The sequence below is a fragment of the Eretmochelys imbricata genome, chromosome 21, assembly GCF_965152235.1.
Source record: "Eretmochelys imbricata isolate rEreImb1 chromosome 21, rEreImb1.hap1, whole genome shotgun sequence".
Lineage (NCBI taxonomy): Eukaryota > Metazoa > Chordata > Testudines > Cheloniidae > Eretmochelys > Eretmochelys imbricata.
In genome coordinates this window covers 18,696,849-18,720,494 of record NC_135592.1, presented here as the reverse complement: position 1 = coordinate 18,720,494, position 23,646 = coordinate 18,696,849, and the positions used below count along the sequence as shown (strand labels likewise).

The following is a 23,646-nucleotide window of genomic DNA, read 5'->3' as shown; positions in this document are numbered from 1 at the left end:
TTCCAAGTTACCTGAACTCATCTATTATCTGCCAGATATCCCACAATGCAGTGTCATTAGTGCCAATATGACCCAACACGAATGGATCTTTGCCCATCAACTTCAAAAGTCTATCCAATCTTAAGAGTGATGTCTCATGTCTTTGCTCCAGGAAGGCAGCATACTACCCTGTTCTCTGCAAGTTCCTTGTAGAATGTTCTTTCTATTCATTGTGATACAGCATGGCCAGAAGGTAGCTGGAAAGTGATATAGGAGAGATAGGTAAGTCCCAGGATGAGGAGAAGCCTTACTCCCTGTAGAGGGAAGAAAGGTTACTATAGATTAATTAAAAGCATTTGAAGCCAATTAGAGCACCTGAAGCTAGTTACCTGATAAAAAACCCCTGCTTCAATCAGCCAGGGGAAGGAGTTGGAGCAGAGGAGAGTTTGGAGAAGTGCCATGGCTGGCTAGAAGACCAAGACCCTAGGTAAACAGACACCCGGCTTGTGCAGAGAGAGGGCAGGAAGCCCCACAAGCTGAAGAGCAGGAGAGGGAAGTAGCCCAGGGGAAGGAAGCACCACTTCAAGCGGTTTGCCACTATCCCTAGGGCCCCTGGGCTGGGACCAGGAGTAGAGGGCAAGCCCTGGTCCCTCCCTCTCCACTACCCTTCTGTGGGTTACTAGTGAGACAGGAGAGACCTGTGAACAGTTGGAGAATAATTTGTAAACAAGCTTGCTTTTTTTACAGGTGAGGCTGAGCTGCCATCCACAGGGATGTCCCATACATTTCTCCATTCCCTCGGACCATCTGTATCTTAAGAGGTATCTTCCACAATTTCCACACTGAGGTCCTGGTATCGATTGCAAACTTCTAGCTGTATGGAATTCCTCCGGTGCTCTATTCTCTAGTAGCTATAGCCTGCCCATCCTCATCTGTCTCCACCTGTGAAGAATGCTGACGTGATCTCTTGCCTTTGGTGGTTACGAACTACCAGACTTCTTATCTAATTTTCTCTCTCTCAAACTTTTTGGTGGCCAGCTCCTTTCTTTGATCCTGGGGTACTGATGTTTCCTGAACCTGGCCGCCTAGAAACTCTTCAGCTTCTCTAATTCTCAGTAGCATCTACTTCCCCCTCCAATCCAAGAATCTTTTCCTCCAGCACAGCCACCAACTTGATCTCCATGCACAGGAAGTCCCTTCTGATGTCAGGAAGGAAAAAATACATGGCACATCTGTTTCAGATCACAATCACTGTTCCATTGCTCGCCATCCTGAAATCACACGTGGACCTGAACCTTGAAGGAGAGCCTCTCTAAACTGTCCTCAAAACTCTTCTGTTAGTTGCCTCTGTTTGTGTCTCTCAAGTTCACCTAGCAAATGACTTTTTATACAAAGTCTCTTTGTTTAGCTCAGCTCAGCCCTGCCCCTCATCACCAAGGAGAGATTAGCCACTCAGAAAGGTCAACCAGCAGGGCTGAACAAAGCTCCAAGGGTCAGAGTCTCATGGCTTTACCAAGGCACCAACACACAGATCTGACTCAGCTGCTTATTCAGGGGCAGCTATGCAGCCCATACTCAGAAAGCAGACAGACAACCCACAGATTGACCAAATGTGCCACTCACCAAGTCCCATTACCTCCAAGTATGAAGTCTGCAGCTACACCTTCCAAAACTCTCCTCTTAGCTGCATCTGTTAAACCTCATATTTCAGGGCTTAAGCCAATATCTACGTAAAGGGTTTGAAGAAGACATAAGAACTGCAAGCTGGATCAGACCTCAGGTCCAGCTATCTAGTCCAGGATCCTGTCTCCTACAGTTGCCAGTACCAGATGATCCAGATACTTAAGAGTAGGATATAAAAATACCCAATAGGCGGATATGAGATAGTCTGTCCCCCACTTTAGGTCTCATCTTAATCTCTAATAGTTGGAGATTAGTTTAAGATCTGAATCAAGTTGTCTGGAGTGGCTCACAACCATGAGTGCCAACCTCAGGGCAGACTGTTAAGAAGCAGGGCATAAGGCCCAAATTGTTTGTGTGTTCCATAATTATATTTCACTAACCAAGTATTAAGTGTGAACTCCTCAAGCACTATAACAACCTTAACATGGAGTTACAAATAGTTCCCTTGGTTTACTCCAGTATATCTTGCAACTGAAGCAAACTTTCCTTTTTGACAGATAGTCTCTGACACCAAAAATCACAATAATATTCAGGATACTCCCAGTCTCAAAAGACCAGTCACTTACCCCAGGTCAAGTGCACAGTAGACCTCTCACCAAAGACAACACTTGTAGCCAATGCTATAATAAACTAACTAAAGATTTATTAATTAGGGGAGAAAACCAAAAAAGAGTTATTTACAAGGTTAAAGCAAGTTAACTAACACGCACACACAAATGAGTTACAGTCTTAGGTTCTGTCATAAATATAAAAGGAAGGGTAACCACCTTTCTGTATACAGTGCTATAAAATCCCTCCTGGCCAGAGGCAAAACCCTTTCACCTGTAAAGGGTTAAGAATCTATGGTAACCTTGCTGGCACCTGACCCAAAATGACCAATGAGGGGACAAGATACTTTCAAATCTGGAGTGGGGAGTGGAGACAAAGGGTTCTGTCTGTCTGTGTGATGCTTTTGCCAGGAACAGATCAGAAATGGAGGCATTCCAACTGCTGTTAAGTTAATAAGTAATCTAGCTAGAAAATGCATTAGATTTTCTTTTGTTTAATGGCTGGTAAAATAAGCTGTGCTGGAGAGAATGTATATTCCCGGTTTTGTGTCTTTTTGTAACTTAAGGTTTCGCCTAGAGGGATTCTTTATGTTTTGAATCAGATTACCCTGTAAGGTATTTACCATCCTGATTTTACAGAGGTGATTCTTTTACCTTTTCTTTAAATTAAAATTCTTCTAAGTACCTGATTGATTTTTCATTGTTCTTAAGATCCAAGGGTTTGGGTCTGTGTTCACCTGTACCAATTGGTGAGGATTATTATCAAGCCTTCCCCAGGAAAGGAGGTGTAGGGCTTGGGGGTATATTTTGGGGGAAGACGTCTCCAAGTGGTCTCTTTCCCTGTTCTTTGTTTAAAACGCTTGGTGGTGGCAGCATACTGTTCAAGGACAAGGCAAAATTTTGGGAGGTTTTTAACCTAAACTGATAAGAATAAGCTTAGGGGGTCTTTCATGAAGGTCCCCACATCTGTACCCTAGAGTTCAGAGTGGGGAAGGAACCTTAAAAGGTTCCAAAAAGTAATAGAAGCTGCTGTAATGTGCAAGATTTATACATCCTTTAGGGCTAACCCAAGCTAAGCAGCTTGGAGATCCTTTGTTTATTCTTAGAAATATCGCCTTCTCCAAATTCCAGGCAGCACAGTGATACAGTTCCTTCTGATCAAGAATTTTTATTCCCTTCCCCCAGAGTTCGAACTGTGATGGGATCAGGGTTTATGCACATCTCCTCTTCATGGGTGGGTGGGGAGAGCAACGAAAAAAGTCTTTTTCCACTGATGCCCCACAATGGTTTCTCTGTTGTCTATAAGCCTTCTTTTGCTGGGCGGGAGATGACACGTCTTGTGGTAAACTAGTATTTCACACTTGATAATGCTTCTCTGCTGACTGTGGGGGCTTCCAGTTTCACAGCAAACACTTTTATAGTTACAAAGCACACACTTAAATTTTACCTTATAATGTGTGTGACAGGGTCAGGCCAGATGGCTACAGGAGAGTAACAGAAGGCAGATATATTAGCCCCAGGCTAAGTAGGTCCCTTTTCCCTGGGTAAGGTGACAGGGAAGGTTCCAGAACAATCAGGAACTTTCTGGAGATAATTCATAGAATCATAGAATCATAGAATATCAGGGTTGGAAGGGACCCCTGAAGGTCATCTAGTCCAACCCCCTGCTCGAAGCAGGACCAATTCCCAGTTAAATCATCCCAGCCAGGGCTTTGTCAAGCCTGACCTTAAAAACTTCCAAGGAAGGAGATTCCACCACCTCCCTAGGCAACGCATTCCAGTGTTTCACCACCCTCTTAGTGAAAAAGTTTTTCCTAATATCCAATCTAAACCTCCCCCACTGCAACTTGAGACCATTACTCCTCGTTCTGTCATCTGCTACCATTGAGAACAGTCTAGAGCCATCCTCTTTGGAACCCCCTTTCAGGTAGTTGAAAGCAGCTATCAAATCCCCCCTCATTCTTCTCTTCTGCAGGCTAAACAATCCCAGCTCCCTCAGCCTCTCCTCATAAGTCATGTGTTCTAGACCCCTAATCATTTTTGTTGCCCTTCGCTGGACTCTCTCCAATTTATCCACATCCTTCTTGTACTGTGGGGCCCAAAACTGGACACAGTACTCCAGATGAGGCCTCACCAATGTCGAATAGAGGGGGACGATCACGTCCCTCGATCTGCTCGCTATGCCCCTACTTATACATCCCAAAATGCCATTGGCCTTCTTGGCAACAAGGGCACACTGCTGACTCATATCCAGCTTCTCGTCCACTCTCACCCCTAGGTCCTTTTCCGCAGAACTGCTGCCTAGCCATTCGGTCCCTAGTCTGTAGCGGTGCATTGGATTCTTCCTTCCTAAGTGCAGGACCCTGCACTTATCCTTATTGAACCTCATCAGATTTCTTTTGGCCCAATCCTCCAATTTGTCTAGGTCCTTCTGTATCCTATCCCTCCCCTCCAGCGTATCTACCACTCCTCCCAGTTTAGTATCGTCCGCAAATTTGCTGAGAGTGCAATCCACACCATCCTCCAGATCATTTATGAAGATATTGAACAAAACCGGCCCCACGACCGACCCCTGGGGCACTCCACTTGACACCGGCTGCCAACTAGACATGGAGCCATTGATCACTACCCGTTGAGCCCGACAATCTAGCCAGCTTTCTACCCACCCTATAGTGCATTCATCCAGCCCATACTTCCTTAACTTGCTGACAAGAATACTGTGGGAGACCGTGTCAAAAGCTTTGCTAAAGTCAAGAAACAATACATCCACTGCTTTCCCTTCATCCACAGAACCAGTAATCTCATGATAAAAAATCTCATGATAATTAAGACAGACAGGCTGATTAGAACACCTGCAGCCAATCAAGAAGCTGCTAGAATCAATTACGGCAGGCTAATCGGGGCACCTGGGTTTTAAAAAGGAGCTCACTTCAGTTTGTGGTGCGCGTGTAAGGAGCTGGGAGCAAGAGGCACTAGGAGCTGAGAGTGAGAACATGGACTGTTGGAGGACTGAGGTATACAAGCATTATTAGACACGAGGAGGAAGGTCCTATGGTGAGGATAAAGAAGGTGTTGGGAGGAGGCCATGGGGAAGTAGCCCAGGGAGTTGTAGCTGTTGCACAGCTGTTCCAGGAGGTAGTCTAGACAGCTGCATTCCACAGGGCCCTGGGCTGGAACTCGGAGCAGAGGGCGGGCCCGGGTTCTCCCCAAATCATCCCAACTCCTGGTCAGACACAGGAGGAGTCAACCTGGACTGTGAATTCAGAAAAACGACCAAGCTGAGGGCTGCCGTGAAGCTCCAAGGCGAGCAGATCCGCCAATAAGCGCAAGACCCACCAAGGTAGAGCAGGAACTTTGTCACACGTGGGATACAGCTATTATAAGTGAGACTAACGCAGGCAGCAACTCACTAGCATTTCATAAAGTCCAGACACTAAGCACAGTCTTATAAACCTTAGTATCTATTTTAACAATGCTAACACACAGGGGAGCCAGACTGGTTTCCAGCTATGCATTTGTTAGTGTCAGTGAGACCTAGACATGAGCTGACACCTGGTCTGCCAGCATCACAATCTGAATCACATGATTTAACATAGCTTTCAAGATATTTTATTAACAAGCTTGGAAGGACTATCTATCTTTTGACAGCGTGGATACCAGAATTGGACAGAGTATCCAGTAATGCCATCATACAATAGTAATAACAGCTCACTTACTTCTAGTCAATACATTCTTCTATTCAACCCATCCTTGTTTATACATCAAAATATCGCACGTTGACAGAAAGGCCGAAAGCTTAAGCACATATCACAACTACGCTAAAGAAATCCCATAAAGCCTTGCAAGTAACGTTAAGAGAGACACACACACAATGGAAATTTACTAGTTTGATTGTTTTAAAGTAAAAGAACATAATGTACTCTCATAAGTATTGTTTTTCTACGATGCTAAAAACCACAAGAAAGGAAGACGTTTCATAGGTGAATAGAAGTTCCAACTGCAAAAGGGCAAAATTAAGTAGTTGGCAAAAACATGTTTTCAGCTTATATTCAGTTGTATTGGTCAAAGTTGTTTTCATGGAAATATAACGCACAACAGAATGTTTAAACCATGTAGTCAACAAGTTTCTCGTTGCTAGAGATTGGATAATAAGTTACACAGTTAGTTGCAAATTATAACATAATAAAAATAAGTAATGTATAAAAAAACCTATAGATTGCAAACCAAATCAGACCAGAGCAAATGGACAGCCTTGGTAACTCCATTTTGGTAAGTTTTGCCTTTCTGTGTGCCTACTGACACATTTTTAGTTAAGGCAAGTTGACTTCATAAACCGAGTTGAGCTGGCTATTCAACGACTTATCATTCAGTGCATAAACCAATGATAATTATCCACCTGACTGCTAACTCATTTTCTGAGTCACTGCTTTCCAAAATATGGGCCCACCCCCCAAATCCTATAAGAGTGATCTTCATTATTGGTTCCTAGATATACGACCTTGCATTTAGCTATATTAAAATCACATGTTGTTCAGGTGAATCCAGATTAACCAGGCAGTCCAGATCACGCAGTGGAACTGACCTGTCAATCCTTCTTTACCAACATTTTTTTATTTTCGTCCGGGTCATTGTGATGGTATGTACAAACCCCACGCTGGGCAACAAGGGGTTAAGGGATCATTTTGGACTCACCCAGCCTCGCCCCGATACTTCTGCAACAAATGCTCTATCTGCTGGAGGAATTAAAAGGCAGGGAATTAGCTCATTTGGGTGGCAGAACTGGAGGTGAGCAGATCTGCAGCCCACAGCTCCTGCAGAGCAGAGCAGAGGGAATCCTAAGTCTCTGATCCAGCTGCCCAAAAGGGCGCTCCCTGAGGGAAGAGAGGACCCAACCAGCGAGGGAAGTATCCTCTGGACCTTGGACTTTGGTAACCCCCTTCACTTATTCTGGTTTGGGTTTCCCCACCATGGGAAAGCCTGGGACTAAACTGACCCCGAGGGGGTGAACGAGAGGAAGAAATCCAGGGAGAACAGTCTTAAGCAGCCTTGATTACCAGACTACTGGTAGCCCAAAGGGCTCTGGGTAGGAGCCCAGTGGAGTGGGAGGACCCAGGCTCCCCTCCCCACAACCCCCTTGGCAGTCAGGAGTGGCACTGTGATCACTAGGCCATACTCCCCAAGAGAGGTCCATTACAAATTGGTGGAGAATGTGGGAAACACCCCACCCTGAGAGAAGGACAAACTGACTGACCAAGGCGGCCAAACCGCCCGACGTAGAATAACGTTGGCTGGTACGCCAGCAGAGATGGAGTCAGAACAGTTGCTGAAATGGATGACTGAGAACCAGCAGCAGTAGGCAGCACAACAGCATCAAAAGCAACAGCTCCTGCAGCAAATGGCCGCCCAGCAACTGGTTCAGGACTTAGGGTCCCAGAAACAGGAACAGCAGCAAAGGTTAATTCAACAAGTCGTGGCATTAATGAAGCCCCAAGTGTCCCTCAGAGCTTCTCCCTTTGGGGGGCCTGGAACCAAACCCTGGAGCCCCACCAGTACCCACGAAGCTCACAAAAATGGGCCCTAAGAATGACCCTGAGGCTTTTCTGGTGACATTTGAGCAGGTGGTGACGGCGGTCCGATGGCCCCCTGACCAGCATGGGCCGTATACCAAGGACTGGATGCAGAGACCACCCAAGACTATCCTCAGGTCAGAGCGGCCATATTGGACTACCTCAACATAACCGAGGAGACCTTCCGCCAGACGTTCCACAGGGAGAGGTACCCACCAGGGGCTCAACCCCGGGTTGTCACACAGAAACTGTGAGATCTATGTTGGAGATGGCTAAAATCAGAAGGGCGGCCCGAAGTAGAGGTGGCTGAACTCATCCTGGTGGAGCAGTTTGACCAAATCCTCCCAAAGAGGGGCAGGGGGACTGGGTGCTCAGACATCGACCAGAGTCACTTACCGAAGCTGTGTGATTGACGGAAAACTATCCAGCAGCTGAGAGAGCTCTAACTCCCGCATCTGAGCCATTGCTTGATGCCAGAAATACCCCTCGACAGAAGGGGGAAGCCAACCAGGGAAGTCAGAAGCTACACAGAGTGTCCCAGCCTATCAGGGGCCCAACCAGCCCTCAAGCCCAGGAGAAACCCCAGGTCCTCCAACCTCAGCCCGAACATAAAGCCTGGGGTCCCCAAGGGACTTCCCCACTCAAAAGCCAGGAAGGATGAGGGGGCCAAGCATCTGGGGGAAGACATCCCCAGAGGCCCAGTTCCCAACCAGCAGTCCTGGGGCTAACCATGGGGGCCTGTTTCTCCTGTGGGCGTCAGGGCTAGCATTATCAGGAATGCCCCTATATGGGGTGCAGCTCTGGGCAAGTATGATGGCAGAGAGTCATGCCTGGAAGCGCACCCCAGCAAAGGTAACAGTTCTTGTACAAATAAATGGGACTGAGGTAGTAGGTCTCGTAGATTCTGGGTGTGGGCAAACTCTGGTCCGGGATGACTTGGTCCCCTACCCTGAAGCCCCCAGGGAGACCATCTCCCTGAAGTGCATTCATGGGGATATTAAACCCTATCCCAGTGCCTGGGTCGAGGTCACCACAGGGGAGAACAATAAGCCCCCTCATAGTAGGGCTAGCCCCAACCCTAGCCTTCCACATAATCTTCGGTCAGAATTGGGAACACTTCTCCGACATATTGAGGGGATGTAGACCTGCTCCTGGGAACCTGGAGGAAGCGCCTGAGGGAACCAGAGTAGGCAGGGAACCCCAGCCCGTCACACAGGCTGGAGTATATTAGGAGCAGGACCCCAGGGCGGGGAAGGGGGGGTCCAGCCAAAAGGAAGTGCTGCCGGAAGATCCTCCTAATGAGGAGACATTACAAACCACACTCTAGGAAGGGGACTTACTGACCCGAGAGACTGATTTCGTGAAGGACCAGAGGGAAGATGAGACCTTGAGCCATGCATATGAACAACTACCAGTGGTTCAAAGTGAGGTCGCAGATCCCCACCAGGCTGCGTAATACACTCAAAGACCATTGGATAGGGGAAATTCAGTCACAACTCCTCATCCCTCAGTCGCATTGATAAGTCATGCGACTGTACCATGCTATCCCCTCTGCAGGCCATCTTGGACAAGAGAAAACTTTGGCCCAGATCTTAGACCGCTTCTTCTGACTTGGTGTACATCAAGAAGTTAAAAACTTCTGCAACTCCTTCCCTGAATGCCAGCTAGTTGGGCCAAAAGGTGGGGTGAAAGCCCCCCTCATCCCACTCCGGGTCATCATTGTCCCCTTCAAACACATTGGTATAGACCTTGTCAGCACCCTGGAAAAAAGTGCCGCTTGATACAAACACCTATTGGTGAGTCAATTATGCAACTCACTATCCTGAGGCAATGCAACCTACATAACACCAATGCAAAGACTATTGCCATGGAACTACTGAAAGTCCTTGCTTAAGTAGGCGTTCCTAAGGAGATGGTCACCGACCAAGGTACGAACTTCAAGTCCCGCTTGATGAAACAAGTCTGTGTCAGTTTATCACCTGCAAAGGGATGGCCTGGCTGAACACTTCAACTGAACGCTGAAGCAGATGCTAAGAAGTTTTATGCCTGAAGACCTGCATCATTGGGATCAACTGATTCCATTTCCTGTTTGCCATTCAGGAAGTCCCACAAACCCCCTTGGCAGTCAGGAGTTGCAGCCATGACCACTAGGCCACGCTCCCCAAGAGAGGACCGTTACAGTCATTGATAAAGATATTGAATTGCATTAAGCCAAGAAGAGATTCTTAGGGAACTCCACTAGAAATGCCAGCACAGAATGGTGATTCTCCATTTACAATTACTTTGTGAGGTCTACCAGTCAGCCAGTACTTAACCCATCTAGTGTGCTTTCTTCATTTTGCATATTGCTATTTTTTAAAAATCAGAATACGGAGTAGTAAAAAGTCACTTCCCTTACAGAAATCTAAATATGTCAGTAAAACTGCCTTTGCCAATGAAACTCGTAATCTCATCAAAAAATCAAGTTTGTTTGACACAACTTAATTTCCATCAAACCATGTGGATTGGCATGAATTACACTGCCATCCTTTAAATCTTTAGCGACTGCATCTTCTATCAGCTTTTCCATTATTTGACCCAGGATCAATGTCAAGCTAAGTGGCCTATAGTTACCTAGGCCATACTCTTTACACCTTTAGCTACTAAGCCTCTTGAACTTTTCCAGCATTCCAAGGATTTGTTGTCCAGTTCTGGTGTCCTCACTTAAAAAAAAAAAAAAAAAAAAGAGGCTGACAAATTTACCTGGGGTCAGAAAATACTACAAGAATGAGTAGAGGTCTGGAAAACCGCCTTAGAGTTAGATATTACAGGAGTTCAGTTTATTTACTTTATCCAAGAAAAGATTAAGAGGTGACTTGATCACAGTCTATAAATATCCACATGGAAAGAAGGGCTGTAATCTAACAGACAAAAGCATAACAAGATCCAACAGCTGGAAGCTAAATCTAGACAAATTCAGGCTAAAAAGAAGACGTATATTTTTACTAGTAATAACAATTAACCATTGGAACAATACATCTACAGATGCCATGGATTCTTCATCACCTGAAGTTTTAAAACTAGGACAGGACTGGGTGTCACAGCACAGGCCAGAGAATTTCACCAAGTGATTCCTGCATATCTTTGAGAAAATCTGCTCTAGGCTCAACCAGAAGTTATGAGCTGGATGCAGGACTCACTTGGTGAAACACTCTGGTCTGGGCTATACAGGTGATCAGACTAGATGATCATAAAGGTCCCTCCTGGCCTTCAGTATCTATGAAATGTACACAAAGGTTCAAACCATACTTGGTTTTCCCAACTGAAAGGAAAAACTGAAGCTGAAATCAAATCTGCACACAGTGGAAACAAAGAAATAGTCAGTTTCCTCCTAAATATGTATAAGAACATAAGAGCGGCCATACTGGGTCAGACCAAAGGTCCATCTAGCCCAGTATCCTATCTTCCGACAGTGGCCAATGCCAGGTGCCCTAGACGGAACGAACAGAACAGGCAATCATCAAGTGATCCATCCCCTCTCGCCCATTCCCAACTTCTGGCAAAGAGAGGCTAGGGACACCATCCCTTCCCATCCTGGCTAACAGCCATTGATGGACCTATCCTCCATGAACTTACCTAGTTCTTTTTTGAACCCTTTTATAGTCTTGGCCTTCACAACATCCTCTGGCAAAGAGTTTCACAGACTGGCTGTGCGTTGTATGAAAAAATACTTCCTTTTGTTAGTTTTAAACCTGCTGCCTATTAATTTCAGAGGGTGACCCCTAGTTCTTGTGTTATGAGAAGGAGTAAACAACACTTCCTGATTTACTTTCTCCACACAGGTCATGATTTTATAAACCTCTATCATATCCCCCCTTCATCATCTTTTTTCCAAGCTGAAAAGTTCCAGTCTTATTAATCTCTCCTCATATGGAAGCCGTTCCATACCCCTAATAATTTTTATTGCCCTTTTCCAATTCCAATATATTTTTTTTGAGATGGGGCAACCAAGATGTGGGCATACCATGAATTTATAGAGGCAATATGATATTTTCTGAATATGAAAATTATGAAATTACACTCTGAGGAAACAACAGTGCAATCTGAAATAGAAAACACAAAATTATGTAAAAACACCAAGAGGAAGTGCTGTATTGTTGTGATTCAGGGCTTACCTCTTCCCAGCATGTTAGCTCTCTGTCCTGCAGGCCAATCGTCCACATATCATTTAACCTAGATTATATGAAAACAGTATCAGATTTAAATTTCTTTAGGTTGATTATTTTTAGTTTGTGAAGTTGTAATGAACAAAGACAGCAGTCAGCAGTCGAAACCTCAGAAGCATTCCCCGTTCTCACATGCAGCAGGAATTCCTTAGCCTAGAGACTGGTGCTTTAGCCAATCCCAAAAAAGCTAGTAATAGGCTCAAGATTTTAGCACCTTCCAGGATCATCATATGTAAACCCAGAACAGTATTACAGCATCAGTCTTGTTGCTTTTGTGCTACAATGAACAATTTCACAACAGCTTTGCTCAGAGCTTGAGGATTTGGGCTGCTAACCCGTGAGATTTTAGATGAAATCCTCCTTTTTACTGTTCTGCTTCCTCCTTCCTTTCCATCCCCCAGTGGCAATTCCAGACCCTGACCACAGGGATTAGTGATGTGGCTGAACCCAACCTCAAGGACATTTTAGATGAAGAACCCACTACCCCATCACTCTATTAGCGAGGCCAAATCTGACTATGCTGCTCTAAATACCAGTAAGCCCCAGCCTCTCAGGAATGTTCCCTTCCCTGATGTTTGTCTGCCTAGGGACTCATGTTCCTCAATGAGATGCTGCTAACATGGTCACATTAAGCTGTTAGAGAGCCCTCATTCCTGGTTCTTCTGCTCAGCCAATCTTCTTGCAGCCATCCTGGAGACTCCTGGGAATAGGCCTCCTACCTAGAAATTGAGTAACTCCTCAAAATGGTCTGTTCTTCTCACCACCTCACCCAGAAAAAAGGCTCCCATTAGAGTTAAGAAAGCCTCCAGAGACACCTCCTCCTTTACCTGACTCATCTCCCAGGGACTCTGACTCCGTACCTCAACTCCAGGTTTTCAAATAAGTTATAAATATTATATATATAAAGTTATAAATAAGTTCATCAGTAAGGTTAATAAGGGCTGGAGATTCAGGTGAGGAAAACCTGAGGGCTCTGACTCCTCCGCTAAAGCTCTCACTAAGAAAAATCAAAACAACAGGGTGCTTACTTTGCCAATCCTCAATTCCTTAGAAGATACAAAAAGAAAAGGAGTACTAGTGGCACCTTAGAGATTAACCAATTTATTTGAGCATAAGCTTTCGTGAGCTACAGCTCACTTCATCGGATGCATTCAGTGGAAAATACAGTGAGGAGATTTATATACACACAGAACATGAAAAAATGGGTGTTATCATACACATGGTAAGGAGAGTAATCACTTAAGATGAGCTATTACCAGCAGGAGAGCTGGGAGAGAGGGGTGGGGAGAGGAGGAGAAAACCTTTTGCAGTAATAATCAAGGTGGGCCATTGCCAGCAGTTAACAGGAACGTCTAAGGAGTGGTGGGGGTGGGGGAATAAACATGGGGAAATAGTTTTACTTTGTGTAATGACACATCCACTCCCAGTCTTTATTCAAGCCTAAGTTAATTGTATCCAGTTTGCAAATTAATTCCAATTCAGCAGTCTCTCGTTGGAGTCTGTTTTTGAAGTCTTTTTGTTGTAATATTGCGACCTTTAGGTCTGTAATCGAGTGACCAGAGAGATTGAAGTGTTCTCCGACTGGTTTAGGAATGTTATAATTCTTGACATCTGATTTGTGTCCATTTATTCTTTTCCGTAGAGACTGTCCAGTTTGACCAATGTACATGGCAGAGGAGCATTGCTGGCACATGATGGCATATATCACATTGGTGGATGTGCAGGTGAACGAGCCTCTGATAGTGTGGCTGATGTGATTAGGCACTATGATGGTGTCCCCTGAATAGATATGTGGGCACAGTTGGCAACGGGCTTTGTTGCAAGGATAGGTTCCTGGGTTAGTGGTTCTGTTGTGTAGTGTGTGGTTGCTGGTGAGTATTTGCTTCAGGTTGGGGGGCTGTCTGTAGGCAAGGACTGGCCTGTCTCCCAAGATTTGTGAAAGTGATGGGTCGTCTTTCAGGATAGATTGTAGATCCTTGATGATGCGTTGGAGAGGATTTAGTTGGGGGCAGAAGGTGATGGCTAGTGGCGTTTTGTTATTATCTTTGTTGGGCCTGTCCTGTAGTAGGTGACTTCTGGGTACTCTTCTGGCTCTGTCAATTAGTTTCTTCACTTCAGCAGGTGGGTACTGTAGTTGTAAGAATGCTTGACAGAGATCTTGTAGGTGTTTGTCTCTGTCTGAGGGGTTGGAGCAAATGCGGTTGTATCGTAGAGCTTGGCTGTAGACGATGGATCGTGTGGTGTGGTCTGGGTGAAAGCTGGAGGCATGTAGGTAGGAATAGTGGTCAGTAGGTTTCCGGTATAGGGTGGTGTTTATGTGACCATTGCTTATTAGCACTGTACTGTCCAGGAAGTGGATCTCTTGTGTGGACTAGTCCAGGCTGAGGTTGATGGTGGGATGGATGAGCTCTCAAAACTGGATACTCTCATAAAAAAAACAATCTTCCACACAAAGTTCCTCGTGGCTGAACTTTACAAAAACTAGACAAGCCGTTTACAACACACACTTTGCTTCTCACAAAAGAAAAAGGACACTAAACTGTCTAAGCTACTACATGCCAAAAGAGGCCACAGCAATGGTTCCCTTAACCCACCCAGCAATATTGTCAATCTATCCAACTATACTCTTAGCCCAGCAGAAGAATCTGTCCTATCTCAGGGCCTCTCCTTCTGCCCCTCCACCCCCACAAACATGATACAGTTCTGTGGTGACCTAGAATCCTATTTTCGAAGTCTCCGACTCAAGGAATATTTCCAACACACCTCTGAACAACATACTAATCCACAGAGACCTTCCTACCAACACTACAAAAAGAAGGATTCTAGGTGGACTCCTCCTGAGGGTCGAAACAACAGACTGGACTTCTACATAGAGTGCTTCCACCGACGTGCACAGGCTGAAATTGTGGAAAAGCAGCATCACTTGCCCCATAACCTCAGCCGTACAGAGCACAATGCCATCCACAGCCTCAGAAACAACTCTGACATCGTAATCAAAAAGGCTGACAAAGGAGGTGCTGTCGTCATCTTTGGGACTAGTTTCAGCAACCAAGCCACTTCAACTGTGCTTATTTGGCACCTGTTACTGGCTCCCATCAGTTCCCATGCTGGATTCTGGGGCCAGCAGAGCCCCATCCCAGCTATATCATGCACCACCATTGCCAAACTCATCATAAAACTGGCATGTCAGCAAGTTGCCCAAGGTGCAGATCTGGTCCCTGGTCTTCTTGGACTCAGTCCTGAGCCACTTAATACACTCCTTGCACTGGTCACCAGTCCAGTAAATTTGCAACACTGCAAGATTCTTTGCTATTTTCTGATATGCAGGGTCATTCCTAGTAATTTTAGTAAAGTCAACTGTTTTCTGGCCTCACATCAGAGATTTACCAAAATCTGTCTGTGCTCCCATGACCATGAAGCAGCACACTCTGCAAAAGACTTCTGTTCAGTCTCCACTGCAAACACAGAAGGCTTTCTGAGGGCGTGTTTGCAGCATGGTGTTAAGAAGACAAATGGAGGAGTTAAACACTGACTCACTGGGCTGCTGCACTAAATCAAGGTGGGCTGCTTCCATCTTCCTGGAGCTGATGGCCCAAGAGATTGTGGGATACTTTTGGCAGCCACCCAGGACCTGAGTCAGGTAGGTTTCTTCTATCCTGCAAAGCAACAGGGCTTGAACCCTGGATCTCAGCTTCATTCTGACCTGAACCCTCCAGCCCCACAGGATCCTAGGACCAAGCCCAAGTCTGTGAGATCTGTGTATAGACAGAAGGGGGGTTTGCCTAAATTTGAGCCTGGGCTTACACTGCAATGTAGACATATCCTATGTGGCTCTGTTTGCTACAACATCCTGTGCTTCTCTGTTATGAGCAGAAGGAAACTCCACCGATTGGAAGGCATGAGATGCACTGTCCTAGGGATGGGGACTTCATGACCATCACTCCCAGGAGAAGGAGGTGGGTGGTGGTGGTCAGGGACTCCTTCCTAAAGAGGACTGAGTCATCTATCTGCCGTCCCGACCGGGAAAACCAAGAAGTGTGCTGCTTGCCAGGAGCTAGGATGTGACAGACAGACTGCCAAGACTCATCAAGCCCTCGGATCGCTACCCCTTCCTGCTTCTCCATGTGGGCACCAATGATACTGCCAAGAATGACTTTGAGCGGATCACTGCAGACTACGTGGCTCTGGGAAGAAGGATAAAGGAGTTTGGAGGCACAAGTGGTGTTCTTGTCCATCCTCCCTGTGGAAGGAAAAGGCCCAGGTAGAGACCGTCGAATCATGGAAGTCAATGAATGGCTACACAGGTGGTGTCGGAGAGAAGGCTTTAGATTCTTTGACCATGGGATCGTGTACCAAGAAGGATGATTGCTAGGAAGAGACAGCTTGCACCTAATAAACAGAGGGAAGAGCATCTTCGCAAGCAGGCTGGCTAATCTACTGAGGAGGGCTTTAAACTAGGTTCACCGGGGGAAGGAGACCAAAGCCCTGAGATACGGGGGAAGTGGGACTCCAGGAGGAAGCAAGAGCAGAAGAGTCCAAGATGGGAGGACTCCTGCCTCATGCTGAGAAAGCAAGACGATCAGTGAGTTATCTCAAGTGCCTATACACAAATACAAGAAGCCTGGGAAACAAGCAGGGAGAACTGGAAGTCCTGGCACAGTAAAGGAATTATGATGTGATTGGAATAACAGAGACTTGGTGGGATAACTCACGTGACAGGAGTACTGTTCAGGAAGGACAGGCAGGGCAGAAAAGGTGGGGGAGTTGCACTGTATGTAAGAAAGCAGTATGACTGCTCAGAGCGCCAGTATGAAACTGCAGAAAAACCTGAGAGTCTCTGGATTAAGTTTAGAAGTGTGAGCAACAAGGGTGATGTCGTGGTGGGAGTCTGCTATAGACCACCAGACCAAGGGGATGAGGTGGATGAGGCTTTCTTCCGGCAACTAACGGAAGTCACTAGATCGCAGGCCCTCGTTCTCATGGGAGACTTCAATCACCCCGCTATCTGCTGGGAAAGCAATACAGCAGTGCACAGAAAATCTAGGAAGTTTTTGGAAAGTGTAAGGGACAATTTCCTGGTGCAAGTGCTGGAGGAACCAACTAGGGGCAGAGCTCTTCTTGACCTGCTGCTCACAAACTGGGAAGAACTAGTAGGGGAAGCTAAAGTGGATGGGAACCTGGGAGGCAGTGACCATGAGATGGTCGAGTTCAGGCTCTTGACATAGGGAAGAAAGGAGAGCAGCAGAATACAGACCCTGGACTTCAGAAAAGCAGACTTTGACTCCCTCAGGGAACTGATGGGCAGGATCCCCTGGGAGAATAACATGAGGGGGAAAGGAATCCAGGAGACCTGGCTGTATTTTAAAGAATCCTTATTGAGGTTGCAGGAACAAACCATTCCAATGTGTACAAAGAACCGGAAACATGGCAAGCGACCAGCTTTGCTTAACAGTAATATCCTTGCTGATCTATCTTAAACACAAAAAAGAAGCTTACAAGAAGTGGAAGATTGGACAAATGACCAGGGAGGAGTATAAAAATATTGCTCAGGCATTCAGGAGTGAAATGTAGGAATGTAGGGCATGTAGGAATGATATCAGGAGGGCCAAATCGCAACTGGAGCTGCAGCTAACAAGAGATGTCAAGAGTAACAAGAAGGGTTTCTTCAGGTATGTTGGCAACAAGAAGAAAGCCAAGGAAAGTGTGGGCCCCTTACTGAATGAGGGAGGCAACCTAGTGACAGAGGATGTGGAAAAAGCTAATGTACTCAATGCTTTTTTTGCCTCTGTTTTCACTAACAAGGTCAGCTCCCAGACTGCTGCGCTGGGCATCACAACATGGGGAAGAGATGGCCAGCCCTCTGTGGAGATAGAGGTGGTTAGGGACTATTTAGAAAAGCTGGACATGCACAAGTCCATGGGGCCGGACGAGTTGCATCCGAGAGTGCTGAAGGAATTGGCGGCTGTGATTGCAGAGCCATTGGCCATTATCTTTGAAAACTCGTGGCGAACCGGGGAAGTCCCGGATGACTGGAAAAAGGCTAATGTAGTGCCAATCTTTAAAAAAGGGAAGAAGGAGGATCCTGGGAACTACAGGCCAGTCAGCCTCACCTCAGTCCCTGGAAAAATCATGGAGCAGGTCCTCAAAGAATCAATCCTGAAGCACTTGCATGAGAGGAAAGTGATCAGGAACAGCCAGCATGGATTCACCAAGGGAAGGTCATGCCTGACTAATCTAATCACCTTCTATGATGAGATTACTGGTTCTGTGGATGAAGGGAAAGCAGTGGATGTATTGTTTCTTGACTTTAGCAAAGCTTTTCACACGGTCTCCCACAGTATTCTTGTCAGCAAGTTAAGGAAGTATGGGCTGGATGAATGCACTATAAGGTGGGTAGAAAGTTGGCTAGATTGTCGGGCTCAACGGGTAGTGATCAATGGCTCCATGTCTAGTTGGCAGCCGGTATCAAGTGGAGTGCCCCAAGGGTCGGTCCTGGGGCCGGTTTTGTTCAATATCTTCATAAATGATCTGGAGGATGGTGTGGATTGCACTCTCAGCAAATTTGCGGATGATACTAAACTGGGAGGAGTGGTAGATACGCTGGAGGGGAGGGATAGGATACGGAAGGACCTAGACAAATTGGAGGATTGGGCCAAAAGAAATCTGATGAGGTTCAATAAGGATAAGTGCAGGGTCCTGCACTTAGGATGGAAGAATCCAATGCACCGCTACAGACCAGGGACCGAATGGCTAGGCAGCAGTTCTGCGGAAAAGGACCTAGGGGTGACAGTAGACGAGAAGCTGGATATGAGTCAGCAGTGTGCCCTTGTTGCCAAGAAGGCCAATGGCATTTTGGATGTATAAGTAGGGGCATTTCCAGCAGATCGAGGGACGTGATCGTTCCCCTCTATTCGACATTGGTGAGGCCTCATCTGGAGTACTGTGTCCAGTTTTGGGCCCCACACTACAAGAAGGATGTGGATAAATTGGAGAGAGTCCAGCGAAGGGCAACAAAAATGATTAGGGGTCTAGAACACATGACTTATGAGGAGAGGCTGAGGGAGCTGGGATTGTTTAGCCTGCAGAAGAGAAGAATGAGGGGGGATTTGATAGCTGCTTTCAACTACCTGAAAGGTGGTTCCAGAGAGGATGGTTCTAGACTATTCTCAGTGGTAGAAGAGGACAGGACAAGGAGTAATGATCTCAAGTTGCAGTGGGGGAGGTTTAGGATGGATATTAGGAAAAACTTTTTCATTAGGAGGGTGGTGAAACACTGGAATGCATTACCTAGGGAGGTGGTAGAATCTCCTTCCTTAGAAGTTTTTAAGGTCAGGCTTGACAAAGCCCTGGCTGGGATGATTTAATTGGGGATTGGTCCTGCTTTGAGCAGGGGGTTGGACTAGATGACCTCCTGAGGTCCCTTCCAACCCTGATATTCTAGGATTCTATGACTTCAGGCCCTGAGCAATCCTGCAAGGTTAAAAATCTTAGGGGAAGCTCTCTTGAAAAATCTATGCAGGCAGCTATCCTTGTTCCACTATTGTAGGATTCATTCAAGGTTCATGCACTTGGCAACATTCAGGGCACACCCGGAGTGTTGTGTAGGAGCAGTGCACACACAGCTCCTCTCAAGGGCATGAACCTTGGAATCTCGCCCAGATGACATGAACCGTGGGACTGGGATCAAGGCCCAAGAGCAAGGAATGCAGGAGATAGAAATTGGTAAATAAGAATGTTAAACAAAGCCAGTGTATTCCTTTTATCTGTTGGAGAATGTAATGCGCGGGGAGAGAGAAAGAATAAAGGAGAGGGTGGAAAGCTGACAGGCCCAGTCCGTTGGCAGACCAGCCTGTTTGCTTGCTTAAAGCTTTGTGCTGTCTTGTCATTGAACCGCAACAACTGGCGCCCAAACGTGGGGCCCTCAGCACTCACCTCGCCCGGCAAGGGTTTCAGACGCGTCACTCATCCGCTTCGCGGATCCCGGTGAGTATTTTTCATTGTGGTAAGTATGGGAAGCTCCCTCTCTGCTTTGCAAGTGCAACACCGTAATTAGTTACAGTATTTGCTGCGTAAGGCTCAGCATGACTGCCCCACTCGAGAACTCACTCTCCTGCTACAGGAGGTGAATGCCCAATGCCCATGGTATCCTGAAGCCGGAACCCTTAAGCTAGCGGACAGGGAGCGGTTGGGCCAGACACTGCACAAAGAGCCTCGGGCACCCGTGCAGGCTTTACATGCCTGGCACCTCTGCCGCGACGTGATACAGCGTGTCGCCTCGGACAGGCCCTCCCTCGCGAGGCTGGTGCTCTCGCCACTCCTGTCCGCTCCTGCAGCCATCCCCCCTCCTGGCGATGCGACACAGCGTGTCGCCTCGGAAAGGCCCTCTCCCGCGCCAACAGAGGGGCTGCCGATCCTGCCACCCCCGTCCGCTCCTGCAACCATCCCTCCCCCTGCTTCGCCCCCAGTGCCTCTATTACCACCGCCTCTCTTGCCTTCCCCACCGGAGCCGGTGTGTGATTACCATCCCCTCGTGGGGCCCCATGCTCTGGGGCCCCCTGGGGGGTCGTCCGCGTCTGCTCAGGGGCTTTCGCTGGTGCAACAAATGGTTCACACAGCGAAGACTCGCTCAGATATTACAGCAGAGGAGCTGGCTGATCTGGTCTCAGTCTGTCTGGTGACCTGGCAGGATGATGGCCAGGGCAACCAGGTTGCAAACTGGGTCAGTTTGCCTTACTCGGTGATCAGAGAGCTAAAGAAAGCGATTCGCAAGTTCGGCCTCACTAGCACGTATGTACGTGGTCTCATTGAAGGGCTAGGTACTGGGTACACCCTGATCCCTGAAGATTGGAAGGCGCTGTTGTGCATGATGCTGACGCCCAGTCAGTATGTTATTTGGCTTAGTGAGCATCGGCAGATGGCGGAACGCCAAGCCCAGGTATATAGAGAGCAAGGTATCATTTATGAGCACTTGGCAGGGGAGGGCCAGTTTGCTACCGTTCAGATGCAGTCTCAACTCCCTCAGGCCATCTTCCCCATTATTTCCACCTGCGCCCAGCATGATTTCCGGAAGGTCCCGGATTCAGGCAAGTCTACCAAAAGCTTTGCCAGTATCCATCAGGGTGCATCAGAGTCCTTTATGGATGTTACCAACAGATTGCAGGAGTCTATCCTCCAACAGGTGGATAACCCTGCGGCAGCTCAGGAGATCCTGTTAAAAATGGCGGTTGAAAATGCGAACGAGGATTGCCGCCATGCTCTCAAGGCGGCACAAGCCACTGGCGTTCTAGAGCTGTCGGACATGCTGCGGGCATGCCAAAAACTCGGCACACAAGCACATAAACCTGGGGTTCTGGCCACCACCCTGCGGAAAAGCGGGAAGGAGGGGAAGCGTTGTTATTGCTGTGGTAAGGAGGGTCACTTTCAGCGGGAGTGCTGCTCATCGACGGCGCCCGCCCACCCCTCAAAGAAGTGCCCCAAGTGTCGGAAGGGCTATCACTGGGCTAATCAGTGTCGTAGCGGGTCGGGAAACAGCACAACGGGTCTCCCCCGAACCCGGGACCAAACGGGGGTGTTTCCCACTCAGACAACTGTCCCTCTGCCTTAAAATCCATAGATTCCATGAGGGCGGCGACTGCCGGAAGTGCAGGGCTTGATTTGATTATAGAGGAGGACGCTGATTTTCAGTTGCCGGGGGAGTTTTGCGCCATACCTACACAGGTGACGGGACCTCTCCCTGCCGGTTTTGTGGATCTGGTTCTCCCTCGCTCACACGCTGGGAAACAGGGTTTTTTTTGTCATCCCAGGGGTCATTGACGCCGATTACACCGGCATTATTAAGGTTCAGGTGTGGACCCATCTTCCGCAGTCGCTCCCGCGTGGACGGTCAATTACACAATTGATTTTAGTCCCCTATCAGGTGCCAGCCGCAGAGGATCGAGCCCGGAGCGGGAACGGCTTTGGATCAACGCTGTCTCAGTTGCCGTCTCACAACACGTCCTCTCCACTTGTTGCTCTAACAATGTTGGTCCGCCCCTCGAAACCTCAGTTAACATTTCTCTTAAATAATGTTCCTTTTACAGGGCTGGTGGACACTGGAGCTGACGTTACGGTGATTCGTGATCCGGAGTGGCCGGTCGGTTGGCCAACAGTTCCTTCTAAAGAGTTGTGGGGGATCGGGGTAGCAAACCCGGGCGCCAAAGTTTTTCTTGGGTCACGGTCTCTAAACCAGGAGGCCGTGCCCTTGCTACAATCCGCCCTTTTGTACTCCCTGTCCACCTCAATATTTGGGGCCGTGACTTACTTGTAAAGCTGGACACCACCCTCGATATTAATATATAATAGCCCAAAATCCTCCCTCACCCATCCGCATTACCATTGGTATGGCAATCCTTAGAGCCCGTATGGATTGACCAGTGGCCCCTCCCCCTAGAAAAGCTGAAAGCGCTTCATTCGCTTGTACAACAACATTTGCATGCACAGCGCTTGGAGAGCTTCACTAGACCCTGGAACTAGCTGCTGTTATTTTGGCCTTTCAACTTTTTGCTGATTGTCCCTTTAATTTGATCGTGGACACGTATTATGTTTATCAGGTAATTGATCATTTACCCCTTGCCCTCATTACCCCTCAGGTTGATGCGGACCTTCTTCAACTGTTTTTGTCCTTATAGTATCTCCTCACCACTCGTAATTTCCCTTATTTTGTTGCTCATATTCGCAGTCATACCCCTCTGCCTGGGCTACTCACTGAAGGCAATGCGCGCGCCAATCGCGCGTTACGTGGTCAGGTAAATTCCCTTTTTTCTGACCCCATTGAAAGCCATTCCTTTTTTCATCAGTCTGCCTCTGTCTTGGTCCGACAGTTTCACATTCCTGCTGATCATGCACGTTCTAGTGTTTGTTCCTGCCCCACCTGTGCCGCTGCTGCCCCTACCTTTTCTTATGCCGTTAACCCCAGAGGTACCGCAGCGAATCAGCTGTGGCAAATGGATGTCACTCATGTGCCACAATTCTGCCCCTATTCATTTTTACATGTTTCCATTGATACCTATTCGGGATTCCTCTGGGCGACCCCACAGCGTGGGGAAGCCACTCCCAAAGTTAGTCACGATTTGCTAGCCTGTTTTGCTGTTATGGGTCGCCCGAGCCAGATAAAAACAGGTAATGCCCCAGCCTATTGCTCCACAGCCCTCTCCACCTTTTGTGCCCAATGGGACGTCTGTCTCAAACACGGGATCCCTTATAATTCCACAGGCCAGGCTATTGTTGAACATGCAAATTGCACGCTAAAAACCTTGCTCGACAAACAATTAAAACAAGGGGAGCTGCATCTCCGAACCTTAGGAGACATTCAGCAACAAATGCATATCCTTTTGTTTACTTTAAATAATTTAACGCTGAACGCAGATCAGCAGACCCCCACGGATTGGCATTTTCATAAGTCCGAGGTACTGGAAAGACCGCAAGTCTATTACCGTCAGCTGCCCGATCCGCAATGGCTGGGCCCAGTGCCTTTAATCACTTGGGGTCGGGGATATGCTGCTGTGTTTCTCCCTGCAGGACCGTTGTGGGTTCCGGCCCGGTGTGTGCGACCGGCACTGAAACAGCATGGCGTGGCACCAGGGGCTATCGAACCCCATACTGGAGTTTCAGCTGACCTTGGAGGAG

The 23,646-nt window shown here is 47.4% G+C and overlaps 1 protein-coding gene across 12 annotated transcripts in view; it reads right to left on the bottom strand.

Annotated features, from left to right (window-relative positions):
* Positions 1–23,646, bottom strand: part of LZTR1 (leucine zipper like post translational regulator 1) — a 317,240-nt gene that overhangs the window by 220,897 nt on the left and 72,697 nt on the right. For all 12 annotated transcript variants that reach the window (XR_013348515.1, XM_077839232.1, XM_077839229.1 and 9 more), the window contains one exon: positions 11,932–11,989. Coding sequence is in view for 11 of the 12 variants with exons in the window: in XM_077839232.1 (XP_077695358.1) it covers positions 11,932–11,989 (58 nt within the window). In the remaining variant the exon portion in view is untranslated. The remainder of the gene's footprint in view (positions 1–11,931; positions 11,990–23,646) is intronic.